The following is a 13,042-nucleotide window of genomic DNA, read 5'->3' on the forward strand; positions in this document are numbered from 1 at the left end:
CACAAATGATTTGCGCGAACATAGACACGTTTAGGTAAATTGCAGTGGGGGGGGGGTATTCTTATCACTATATGGTGGTTGTGTACACACACTGCCAAGCCAACACACATCATTTATGTTCAAACACCATGTAAAAGTGAATTTTGAATCTGATGACCCCTTTAACGTCTCCTGCCAAATTACATTGAAGCTGAAGCTGTTTAGCACATATTCTTGGCTTCGTCCTTTGTGTTGCCTGTTTTATGTTGCTGTTTGGGGTCCATGTGCCCATGTCACAGCCTTTATGTTGTTGGTGGTGGGTGTAGCAGCAGATAATGACACCCCTCCTGATCGGGAGAAGAACCTGGAGCTGATTCGCTACCTGCTGCCAGAGGTCTTCAATGGGACTCTGGTGGACTCGCTGTCAAGCCACGCCCTCAGTGCAGCAGGCATGGCTGTTTCCTACCTCCTTGAGGGGGAGGAGCAAGCCAGACTGCCGGCCCCGCCCTTGTCTATCTGTTCCGTAATAAAAGCACAGAAGCCGGGTCTGTAATGGTTCTGAGTGCCTAAGGCCCAAGGATGTCCCTGAAACGGAACCTCTGGTCTGTCTAATGCATGGACAATACAATACAATATAATACAATATAATATAATATAATTTGGTGATTAAGAAATGTTTCTTATTATCATGTGGGAAATGTTTGTGCTGCTATATATTTGTATGGAAACAGTGGTACTTTTTTCATAATTGTTTTTTTTTTGATGAATAGAAAGTTCAAAAGCAAATCTTTTATTTGAAATAGACATCTTTAGTAATATTACAAATGTCTTTATTGTCACTTTTGATTAATTTTATGCATCTTTGATATGTATTTTGCTTTTTTCCATACTTACCCAGAACTTCTGAATGGAAATGTATCTCAGTTTTCATAAAAATATGAAGCAGCACAACTGTTTTTAACATTGAAAAGAAATATTTCTTGAACACCAAATCAGCATATTAGAATCATTTCTGAATGATCACGTTACACTGAAGACTGGAGTAATGGCTGCTGAAAATTCTACTTTGTCGTCCCAAGAATAAATTACATTTTAAAAAATATATTAAAATAGAAAACAGTATTATCAAATAAATACAGCCTTGGGTAAGTATAAGAGACAATCTGGAAGAACTTTGTTATTCCAAAGTTTTGACCGTAATTGTAAATTATTCCAAAATATACTTGGCCATTTTCTTGGAATGTTTTAAATAGAAAAATAGGTGATGTTTAGACAAAGCATCCACTCATTTTCCTCATTTCACTGGGAGTCGCACAAATTCTCTGCACTGACAGACTGAAGGACTCTTTGTTCCAGGGACTGTGTTTCGGCCTGTTAATACTGTGTTTGTGTGGGTGTCTGTCTTTTTCTCTCCTTCAGCCTCTCCATACAAACCTCATCAAGCAGATGGACAATTCTAGCCGTTTTCTCTGACATCATTCACCAGAAATAAACTACTAAACAGTACTGGAATAAGAATGAATCAGTGCATGAGTAAATCTGGTTGTTCTGTCACTTGAAACTGTGCTTGATGATGCAGTGGTCCCTAAACCTCTGTGCTATTCATTTTGGGTCATTATAGGTTATTGGCTGCTATTTTTTAGTTTATAACTATTATTCATAAGTATATTAGTTAAGTGTGAGTTAAAGGAATAGTTCATCCTCAATTGAATATTCTGTCATAATTTTTTGACCGTGTAAATTAATGTGGACTGGGGCTGTCAGATGACTCCAAAGAATCACAAAAAATGCCTTCTGAAGCTGCAGTATCTTGACATCTTGTTCATGTTAATCACATGAAAGAAGTTTGATTTCTTTCAAATAATTGTATATCTTGTGTCTAGTTGGCAAAATCTGAATGATTTGTTTATAAATCAAACAAATCTGGTTTTCTGTTTCGACTCACTGACTCAATATATAGCTATCATATGAATTCAGAAGACTTATAATATAGCGCATGAGTAATATGAATAACTTTCATGATACAGTACTACCTTTATGGTGCTTTTCTGTCATTTTGGTGTTTGACAGCCCTAGTCCTTGTTCATTTACATTACATGGAAAAAAAGTGGCCAGAATATTCTTCAGAAATTAACTTTTTATGTTCCAACGAAGAAACGTTTTATTTGTGGTGAACTATTCTTTAATAATTCTGCATACGTTCAGGGATCACTGTAATTCACATGACTTTATTCATCTTAACAGCAGTGTGGCTTTACATCGGACCCCTGATCTCCCACTCCTGCTCCTCTCTAACTATGGTCTATTTCTCCTCTTATAGTGTGATCCATATCTTCCTCTCTACCTGAGAAAATCCCTCTCATCTGCCATTGAATTATTATATCCTTTGGTCTACGATTAACTCAATATTGACTGGACTCTGTTTCTCGCTCTGTCTTTCTCTGTTTCCTGCATAGTACCTGCCACTAAACTGACAGCTCTCACACGACCCACAGCAGGACCCTGCCACTGTAAATACGACCTGATGGTCTTCTTTGAAATCTGTGAGCTAGAGGCCAATGGAGAGTAAGTGTCTTGTATTACTCTGGACCTTTTCACTTTAAATTGCTGTCTGAGTAGAATAGAATGTAAAATCTGGGGCTTATGAAGAAAAAAGTACTGGGGCTTGTGAAGGTGATTGAATAAATACAGGCTAACATGTCCAAGAAAGATCAGTTATTTTACATACTATTTAATTAATAAATATGTATGTATATATATATATATATATATATATATATATATATATATATATATATATATATATATATTTTTATTTTTTTTTTTTTTAATAACTATTATTAAATAATTATAATATTAAATCTATTGGTTTTGTAAATCTTTGTACATGTTGTGTACAGTTTCTATGTTCAGTAAACTGTGACAGTGCTGGATATTGTACAGTATTTGACACATATCTCTCCCTTCCAGCTATATCCCAGCCGTAGTGGACCACCGGGTAGGCATGCCATGCCACGGCACATTCATGTTACATCAGGTACTCTTTTTTTCCTCTTTTCTATCCTTTTCCCTTTCCCTTGTTTCCCAACATTAGAGTACAAAATTATTACGTAATAACATAAAATAATTCAACATTTACATAACAGGGCATCCAAAGGAGAGTCACAGTCACTATAGTACACGAGTCAGGACGAGATATTGAGTGGAAGGAAGTGCGAGAGCTGGTTGTAGGTGAGTTTGGGCTTAAAATTAAAAGCTTATGTGTAAACCAGAGCGAAATTTGGTGATATTTAACAAATGGGACGTATTTTGTGTTTGACAGGGCGCATCCGGAACACGCCTGAAGCAGATGAGACGATCATCGACCCCAATATTCTCTCTCTCAACATACTGTCTGCAGGATACATCCGACCTACACAAGATGACAGGTACGTTCCCAACCCTAATAAGTATGTCAAGACATCAAGACCAGTTTGGCAGTTTAGTAGTGATTTTAACACTAAACACAAGACATCTTGAAAAATATGCTTGTCATTTTATATTCAAGAACACTTCCATAAGGGAGTTTTATTCTTCTGTCATGAAGCCTTTTTTTCTCCACACTCAGTAGCAGATTTTCTTCACTTTGGCTGTTTCCCACTACACTCTTTTTAAAACCAGGTCTCCATTTTAGTGATTGCTGTACATAATACGACTCTCTCCTCAGCTTTGGCTCATGATCTGAGAGCTGGAGCCAAGCCCGTGACAAACAGTTCTCTGCACAACTTTAAAGCGATGAGTTTTTGCCAAATAGCAATGAGTCAGTGAACCAAACCTTCAAAACAGCTCTTAAAGGCCTGCCTCACAGGAGTGATTCAGAATCAAACAGCACAGCCACAGTGCCAGCCTTAGATAAAGACAAGAAGTATATTCATACTTTTATGATCCGTTGCACAAACATACCATAACTTGCTGCATGGTTGTGGTGGCTGACAACTGGCACATCCTAGTATTGCCATATTGAGGCTTTTAAGATTCACAAGAGGGTGCACATTACATGGGGTTTGGGAAAGTCTGTTTTTCCAGTTAAAAGGGAACCAAAAAGAAGTCAAAACAAGAAAACTACACTACCATTCAAAAGTACCATTCAAAAGGGTCTATATGATTTTATTCAATTTTTTTTTAAAGATAACAAGGCTGAATTATTTGATCAAAACAAATATCGTGGAGTATTATTATACTTCATTTATTAAAATAACTGTTTTCTATTTTAATATATGTCAAAGCTGAATTTTCAGTGGCCATTACGCCAGTCTTTTGTCTTGGTGTTAGTTTAAAAAAAAAAAAAAACTAATTCTAGGACAGTTTAAAATAACAGCATTTATTTGAAATAGAAATCTTTTATGACATTATAAATGTCTTTACTGTTAATATTGGTACATCCTTGTTAAAAATATATATGCATTTTTTAATTGAAGTGTAAATAAACTGGAAAAAACATTATTTTTGAATGATAGTGTAATTAAACTGTTTTAATTTCACATATTATATGTTTCTTTAGCTTTTATTTTAGCTCTTGTCGTTATAGGATCAGTATAAAAACCTAACCTGAACAGCTGCTATTATTTTTTTTAGATTTACATTTTTACAAAATTTTACACAATTTTCTATCTAAAAAGTTGATAATGAGATTGTAGGTTACTGAAAACTAAATGGTAAGCATTTGGCTAGCTATGGAATTAGCTCCAAACAACTTGTTCTGTGCAAAAAAAAAAAAAAAAACGAATCTCAACAGATTTTGCTTCCAAAAATTTTTACAAAAATTTGACTCTCTCATTTAATTCTCACACTGATTTATGCACTCTCAGAAAAAGGTATAAAATCTGTCACTGGAGCAGTACCTTTTCAAAAGGTACACTTTTGTATCTTTTAGATAATATGCACACTTTAGATAGTAATACACTATGGACCTTTCAGGTACCAATATGGACCTGTTAGGTACAAAGGTGTACCTTTTGAAAAGCATTGGTAACTTTATTTCTGAGTGTGATGGAACACAGATATAATAAGCCTTAATTGTTAAAATATCTTAACGCAACATCTCAACACACCTCTCTTGTAGGATTGCATTTAATCATTGCGGAGACATTGCAGCATTACATAACCACAGGGGGTCAGGATGTTTTTAACGCATTGCTTGATTGACAGACTAATCCATGCAGCTGCTCTTTTTCTGTTTTATAAAACTTCTAACAATCATTTCCTCTCCCACTGCACGTAAGACACAATGTGGTTTTATTATCCTTGATGAAGGAGGTCACACTTTATTGAACCAACAATCTGAACATATTAATTCACTATTTAATTCATTATTTCTCTAGTTCACCTCCTTGCTGGCTGTGCAAGTCTTCCCATTGGATGCTGGTCTGCATTTGTGTCCATTCTCATTTGTTCATTCCATTCGCTCTGTCCACACTCCATTGCACAGACTCAACTACCCGCTCACTGAACCACACAGTGGATTGAGTTCTTGGCATTTCTGCTAGTCACCATCACGTAGTTCTGATCTGCATGTGAAGACTTATTTCAGAAGAATGTTTACCATTTAAAATCACGAGAAGCTAATTTATTAACACTTCACTAATCAGATCCATCATTAACATTCTCTCATCATGAAAGTTACTGTAAACAAAAGGCCACGTTTCTCATGTCATGTTATGCTAGTAGCCAAACAAAGCATTTTGTCATCTGCAATGCATTACTAGGACTTTACCGTAGATGGGCATCATATATCAGCATCCAGACTTTGCAAACATGAAATAAAGTCAGAATCTTTTAGATATATTATCAGATTTGTCCACGTGAACCCCACTGAAACAAAACCCCATAAAAGAGTCATTCAAACCTTCCATTGCAAGCAGCAGTGACCTCCTCTCCTGTGATTTAACCACAAGTCTTCACTAGATAGTCCACACTACCTATAAAACCATGTATCAGAGCTGGATTCATGCACCAATGCAAAGGAACAAGAACAAAAAATGTGACAGGAGAGTTGTGCAGATGCCTTGACAGCCACATTATATTCAAACAACAAGTCAAATAACTGAAAACAAGCTGCTGGGCCTCCACACAAGTTTTTCTGATATTTCTCTAGTCAACTAACAGAATGTTGTTTTGTGTTTTTCCAGACAGTTTCTTGATTCGGACATGCCTAGGTATATTACCTTCAAATCCCTTTCCTCTCATAAGATACACACTCACACACACACACACACACACACATACACATAATGTGTATTTTTCATCCTTGTATTTATATGACCATCTGTCCAATCAACCTCCATCGTTCTTTGCATCATTTTTTGGCACTTAAATACTGCTCTTTCTGCATTTTTGTTGGTTTGCCTATTTATTTTCTCCTTCCCTCCTACTGTTTCTGAAAATGTGAGAGAATTTCACTCTGGCTCCCATGGAAATGCTTTTGTGTGTGAAGCTTCTGTTTTGTATTGTATGTTTTTGACATTTTTGGCACCTCTAGGTGATTGCATGGCTTGGCTTTTGTATGGGCTGCATTTTGGCTTAATCATTTGCAGGAGGTGTGGTAGAGATCATAGTCACCTTCCCAGCTAACAGGGAATGTTTTAGAACTTTGGCTAACGTTCTGGCAAGGTATTCTTAAAGTGGTATTCTTGTTCCTTTACTAAAATAAATATAATCAAAACGTTAAAAAAGGTTTTTTTTTTAATATATATATATATATATATATAATACTACTTGTTTCAGAATGTTCAGAGAACATTTAAATATATAATACTACTTGTTTCAGAATGTTCATATATATATATATATATATATAATACTACTTGTTTCAGAATGTTCAGAGAACATTTAAAGGTTCCCATAATGTTTGCAAAATGATAGAATTTGAATAAATGTCTCCTTATCATTTGCATAACCAAACTGGACATTTTGAAAACTTGAAACAAATCCATTTTTGAACAACTTTATAAATAAATGTGTATTCTATGTCAATCAGTCACACATTCTTCCAGTTTAAACTATAAGGATTTAAAAAAAATAAAAAAATAAAAAGTCACTCTACCACACACAATCACTCCCACGTAAATTTATTGCTCTTGCTCAACAAATTAGATGACATCTCTTAATTAAAAATTTATGGTTTCAGCTAAACTCTTCTGCAACCAGATCAAGTTCCATCACAAATGTCAAAGCAACACCGTAAAACACAACTTTGCCTGTGTGGGGCGATAACTGTGGGCCAGACCACACACTGTGAGGTCTGTGTTGTTTATGGGCGGGAGGGCTTGCTCCGCTAACTTTGGTATTAATCATTAATCTCTGAACAAAATTAGTGTTACATTATTCCACTGAGATTTACGATCTCGAACGAAAAAATGTGTTTAGTCATGGTTATTGACAGTTAGCCTCTGCTGACTTTTTTTTTTGCATAAGATTAGCTGTTCTTTTTACCACTAGGGGACAGTGTATCTTAAGAGATTTTAAACCCTGTGTTGCCTGAGTGACTATGAGCAAACATTTCTAAAAGCTGCTTGTTCTGCAGACTGTAATTATCAAATCAGGACGACTATAACTCCAGGAATTAGCTGCTTGTTTGTAAATATAAGGGTAGTGTATTGGCACAGAGGACTATGAGAGCATTGTTATTATCCAGATCTGTTTTTCTTGTTGCGTTGCCCGGACTGCAATTATCACACTGAGAATTTTATTTATCACACATTCAGTTCAACACCCTTTTCTAACTGTTATTGCAAAACTACAGTTTTTCATATGTTTGATCTATACACAAAAAAACTATCCTGTTAAGTTCATTATAAAAACTGACAGCTGTGGTTGCCAGAAATTGCTTGTAAAAATACTGCGGCAATGTTTTCAGTATTACAGGATGGCATATTGGTGCCTGTATATTTTACAACTTTTACAGCTGTATATTTTATTATGTGATTTAATGTTAGTATACCAATCTATATGAACTACCAAAATCTCCTTTGTACTTGAAAATGTACTAATAGCTACCATTTTAATACAGGTGGTACAATAAAAAATACCACATGTTGAATCAGAGTTCATCATAAATGGGTTGTTCATAAAACATAGCCAATACTCATATATTCAGTATATTCATATATACTCAATACTCATGCACAGGGTCATACAAACAATGACAAAACACCATCAGGGTAACACAATAATGCAATAAACTTTAGCTAAATAACAGAAAATGTAATGTGAAATACTCTACATTATATTATGTAGAACAAAACTAAGAAGAAACAAAGCTATTTAAATTAAATATATAACGATGCACGGCTTTTCATACAGACTTTTAAATATTTAACATTTAAACTATATGGTAATTCATAGTTTTTACTTCCAAATCTGTGGCAGTATTTTACAGTAAAATTACATGTAATTCGATATTAAACTATTTAATTATTTAACAAATGTGGTAAGGAAAAGTACAGGTAAATCAAGTTACAGTTGGCATTTTTACAACAGTATAAATTACTTTTTCATAATTTGACAATTTGTGGACATAAATAAGCTAACAAACTGAAAGCAATATAAAATTGGGAAGGTAAGAAGGTAAAGCATTCAATATTATTCTTAGTATACACTTGTCTCCATGGTAACTGGTATTCAGATTCAACAACCTCCAATGTAGTTCCTAAGAGTTTGCAGGGGAGTTAAGTACAGAACTGCAGTGTCTCTCCCATTCATGTTATCACAGAAAACGTTTTAATTTCCAGCAGTCTGGGTGGCAGAGTTCAGCAGCTCGACAATCCATGCAAGCATTACCTCATTGGTAGCATGCTTGCTTTCTTACCCCTGTGCAATGAGCAATTCTTCAATATTATTTAGGCCCTCGATGCAAGCAGAACCAATAAACTGAGAAAGAAATGTCTCACTGTATATTTTGCCAAGAACATGAGTTATCGTTTGAATTGGCTGATATAAGAAATTTAAGGGAAAGAAATATTGAAAGGGAAGTTAAAACAACAGGAAATCTCTTTTATCATGTGTAAATGGGAGGTTATCCTCACAATCCCTCATATTGCTTGGTATGCTAAGCTTGATTTATGTGGTTGTTTGGGAGTGAACAATAGCATCAAAAATAGTTTGGTTGAGTGTCTTTTAAATTTGATCTTTATGAGAAGGTCTGTGTTTGTGTCCTAACCTTTTAAAAGGTACACTTTGTACACTCAGCAGTTGTGGGGCTGTAACTACCGTATGTACCCTAAATATTCAGATGGAAGATCAATATAGATTTTTCATTTGCAGACATATCCAGAAGTTTCTAGGAATCTAACTCTATGTCAAGTCCAAGTCCAAACTAAGTCTCAAGCCAGTTGTTTTCAAACAGTTTTGCATATATTCATTTCATAAACTCTGTTGCAGGACAGCTATACACATATTTAAGTCCTATTTAAAAGTCATATGTGCCTAAAAGAAAGTGTATAAAGGTTTACTTACAGTATAATTTTATACTTAATACTGTGTATTAAAAAGTGAAATGAATAAACTATTATACAAATTGACAAGTGAACTTTGTAAATTGTATTGTTTACAAAAAATAGGCAAGGTTTCTTTCCTTAAATAACCACTTATTATGAGTGGTCTCTTCAGTTTTCCCATAAAAAAGTAAATGGATATGGTAACTGGGTATACGATTATGACATTCAAATTCTGTCATCATTTGCTCACACTCATGTTATTCCAAATCTGTATTAATTTCTTAATTTCTTTTATGTCTCCAAAATGAAGATATTTTGAAGAATGTAGGAAACCAAACAACACTGAAGCTCATTGTCTTCCATTATAGGAACCAAAATAAAATGTTGTCTTCTGTGTAACAAAGAAAAAAGAAAGTCACACAGTTTTAGAATAACATGAGGGTTAGTAAAGGCTGGAATGCACTACATGACTTTTGAAATCTAAACAAATTTTAAAGCGCCAGGCGTCATACACCTGACTTTGTAAATGCTTACAGAAAAAAAAAAAAACTAGGTGTCATACACCATGCTATTAAACAGTACACAATTTTCTGTGAAATCTGTTAACTCCAGCTGCCCAAAATCTGCGGACTGGCTCTGATGTTTGGCAACTATTGTCAAATTGTCCCCTCTACAAATCAGAGCAAAAATCGGGGCAAAAGTTTTAAATGATGACAGAATTTTCTTTTTTGGGAGAACAATCCCTTTTAAGACCTCAATAGACTAAGAAGTGGGATGGTCTTCTCTAGACCTTTTCCATGATCACAAACCCTGAGTGACCCTTGAAGTTTCTCCCACATTGTTTCATTAACATTTCATCACTTCTTTTTTTCTCTCTCCTTGTCTGAATGACAACCTTAAAGCTGCCTACTGGGTCATGCCGGTCCATTCACTTTAACACTCAACATCTAAAGCACACAAGCTCAATCTATCACATACCTCAGAGAAGCTCGGCCCCTCTCATATACTTCTGACTCAGGCATTTGGGAATTTAAGACTCTTCCCAGGCCGAGGGCCAGAAATATCTAATCTGTGATCATTTGAGCAGGTTATGACCTGTATTCATCAGAGCGAGGGTGGGTAGGCTGGAAGTTCAGCAAGGTGAATATAATTTATGAGTAAGATGCAGCCCATACTATTTTCATGTAGTACTTTCTCATGATATAGCATAACTTCAGGGCCAATATTAGTTCATTTGAGGTCTGTGAGACCATAACAGAGCGGATGTGAGTTGATAGAAGATGCAATAACATCTCTCGAATTGTTATATGCTAACAACCAGAGACTGTAGGTTACTTTTCTGAATGGTCTTACCTATGATTCTATCAATCGATTCTTTCCTTTCCACCTAGAGCATTTCCTTGGGTATTGATCCTAGGTATACGTATCCCATTGTACCTGCCTCCCTCCTCTAATGATCATTTCTTTCATCCCTCATTATTTTAATTAGATCTTTGTATTTTAATTGATAACTGTCACTGACTTACACATCATTGGTGGTGGTATTCATAGCTAAAGTGTTTTTTGCATGCATTTATATTGTCTCCACTCCTGGTCACCATTTTTAAACACTTTAGTGTTCTTAGAATGTCACTATACAATATGATCTGATTCATCAGATGTAAGTGCTTTGCCTAACAAGCAGCTGAACGTTTGTATTTGGTATTAAAATAGCATTTAACAATAACATATGAAATTATAATATAAGAGACTATGTAAATTCACTTTGGTCTATGAATGAAATTATATCTTTAAGGCTATTTTCTACCATTAATCTAGGATATTCTACCGTTTTGAGGCTGCTTGGGATTCTTCCATGCACAACTCTTTGCTGCTTAACCGTGTCACTCCTTATGGAGAGAAAATCTACATGACTCTGTCTGCTTACCTGGAGGTAACCAAGGCCATTAACTTATTTATATGGGGGGATGAGAAGTTCATTTGGGAGAGTTACAGACCTACATGATTTAGTTCCAGCTAATTTAATGAACCAAACAGCCCACAGCATTTGTAATGGTTGAATCAAGTACATATGTGGAAAAAGAGACAAATAACTGTAAACTTTGTAGCTCTATAGAGTGCAACAGTGCTTACCTACTTTTAGTAGTGGCCCTGGTTCTGTGAAGTATTTTTTCTATTCACTTTTCCACAGACATGACATAAAAAATAAAAATAAATAATTATAAATAAAAAACTTGAATAAAGAATTTTATGATGTTATGAACCAAACCGGCTCCTAGGTTAGTCAAAACATTACAAATTTTGATTTAAAGCAAGTAAGTATTTGAAAATCAGATAAAAGGACATTTCTTGATGAAAGATTCAGTAAAACATTACAAATGATGCAATCAGTGGTGACTGATCTTAAGTATAGAAACAATCTACTTTAAGTGTCTTAGAAAATATTCAGATATGCACTATTGTTCAAATGTTTGGAGAAGATTTTTAAGTAAGATTTTCAAAATGTTTTTGAAAATGTGTTCTTACCAAGGCTGCATTAATTTGATCAAACCCAGTAAAAAAAAAAAAACTTGATAATAATAATAATATTGTGAAATATTATTACAATAAAAAACAAATATGTTTTTCTATTTAATATGTTTCAATGCTTATTAATTTATTCCTGTGATGGGAAAGCTGAATTTTCAGCAGCTGTTACTACACAGGATCCTTCAGAAATCATTGCAATAAGTATATATGGTAAGAATGACTGGGAGATCGCTTTAGAGCTTGTTTGGCATAATATGAGTCCACAGCATGAATGAGTATACACCCTCTGAAACTCAACAAATTCAGCAATTACTAGTACTTAGAAGATTATTATCCTTCAGGGGTTAAACAGGCAATTTGTCATGAACTTGAGCACTCAGTACCACTAGTGCAGTACAAGAATATTATACATTTGTTGAATTAAATCTAGGGTGTTTTCATTTTAGCAATCCTTCATTTAAACAAAATGGGCTAATTTACTTATTTTACAGATATACCATATACAGTGCCATCAATAAACAGCATCAGAGCTCATTGTAGGTCTATTAAATATAAGCTACCATTAAAAATCAATTCCCCTTTTGGAACCTGACTGTTGCACTCTATAGATGTTGCTTGTTCTTAATCAAGCTATGGTTATTTGAAGCACCATTTTAGATTGAAAGACTTACAAGGGTTTGCTCTTCGCAGATGGAGAACTGCACACAGCCCACAGTGATAACCAAAGACTTATGCATGGTGTTCTACTCAAGAGACGCCAAGCTCCCAGCATCTCGCTCCATCAGGAACCTCTTCAGCACTGGCACCTTGAGGCCATCTGAAGGGTACAGCTGCTTCATATCACCACACAAGTACTTTGCAATGTAGCTCTTGTAATTTAAGTTACCATATCATTTTCTTTTTTACATTTAGAAACCGTGTAACTGGTGTGTATGAGCTCAGTCTGTGCCACCTGGCTGATGCAGGGAGCCCAGGTAAGACAGCAGTTACCTCGTGTGTGTTTCACTGAGGATTTATGGGATGCTGGGCAATTTAGATTTTAGGGGCATCTGCTGTTGAAA

At 35.1% G+C, this 13,042-nt stretch overlaps 1 protein-coding gene across 10 annotated transcripts in view; it reads left to right on the forward strand.

Moving 5' to 3' along the window:
• kif1aa (kinesin family member 1Aa) overlaps nucleotides 1–13,042 on the forward strand; it is a 59,749-nt gene that overhangs the window by 40,357 nt on the left and 6,350 nt on the right. For 7 of the 10 annotated variants that reach the window (XM_042725822.1, XM_042725823.1, XM_042725824.1 and 4 more), the window contains 8 exons: nucleotides 2,436–2,544; nucleotides 2,950–3,016; nucleotides 3,126–3,210; nucleotides 3,302–3,407; nucleotides 6,147–6,173; nucleotides 11,271–11,385; nucleotides 12,672–12,805; nucleotides 12,894–12,955. In XM_042725822.1, the coding sequence (XP_042581756.1) occupies nucleotides 2,436–2,544; nucleotides 2,950–3,016; nucleotides 3,126–3,210; nucleotides 3,302–3,407; nucleotides 6,147–6,173; nucleotides 11,271–11,385; nucleotides 12,672–12,805; nucleotides 12,894–12,955 (705 nt within the window). The remainder of the gene's footprint in view (nucleotides 1–2,435; nucleotides 2,545–2,949; nucleotides 3,017–3,125; nucleotides 3,211–3,301; nucleotides 3,408–6,146; nucleotides 6,174–11,270; nucleotides 11,386–12,671; nucleotides 12,806–12,893; nucleotides 12,956–13,042) is intronic. The other 3 variants (XM_042725827.1, XM_042725831.1, XM_042725829.1) reach the window with 1 other exon arrangement.

The sequence above is a fragment of the Cyprinus carpio genome, chromosome B6, assembly GCF_018340385.1.
Source record: "Cyprinus carpio isolate SPL01 chromosome B6, ASM1834038v1, whole genome shotgun sequence".
NCBI lineage: Eukaryota > Metazoa > Chordata > Actinopteri > Cypriniformes > Cyprinidae > Cyprinus > Cyprinus carpio.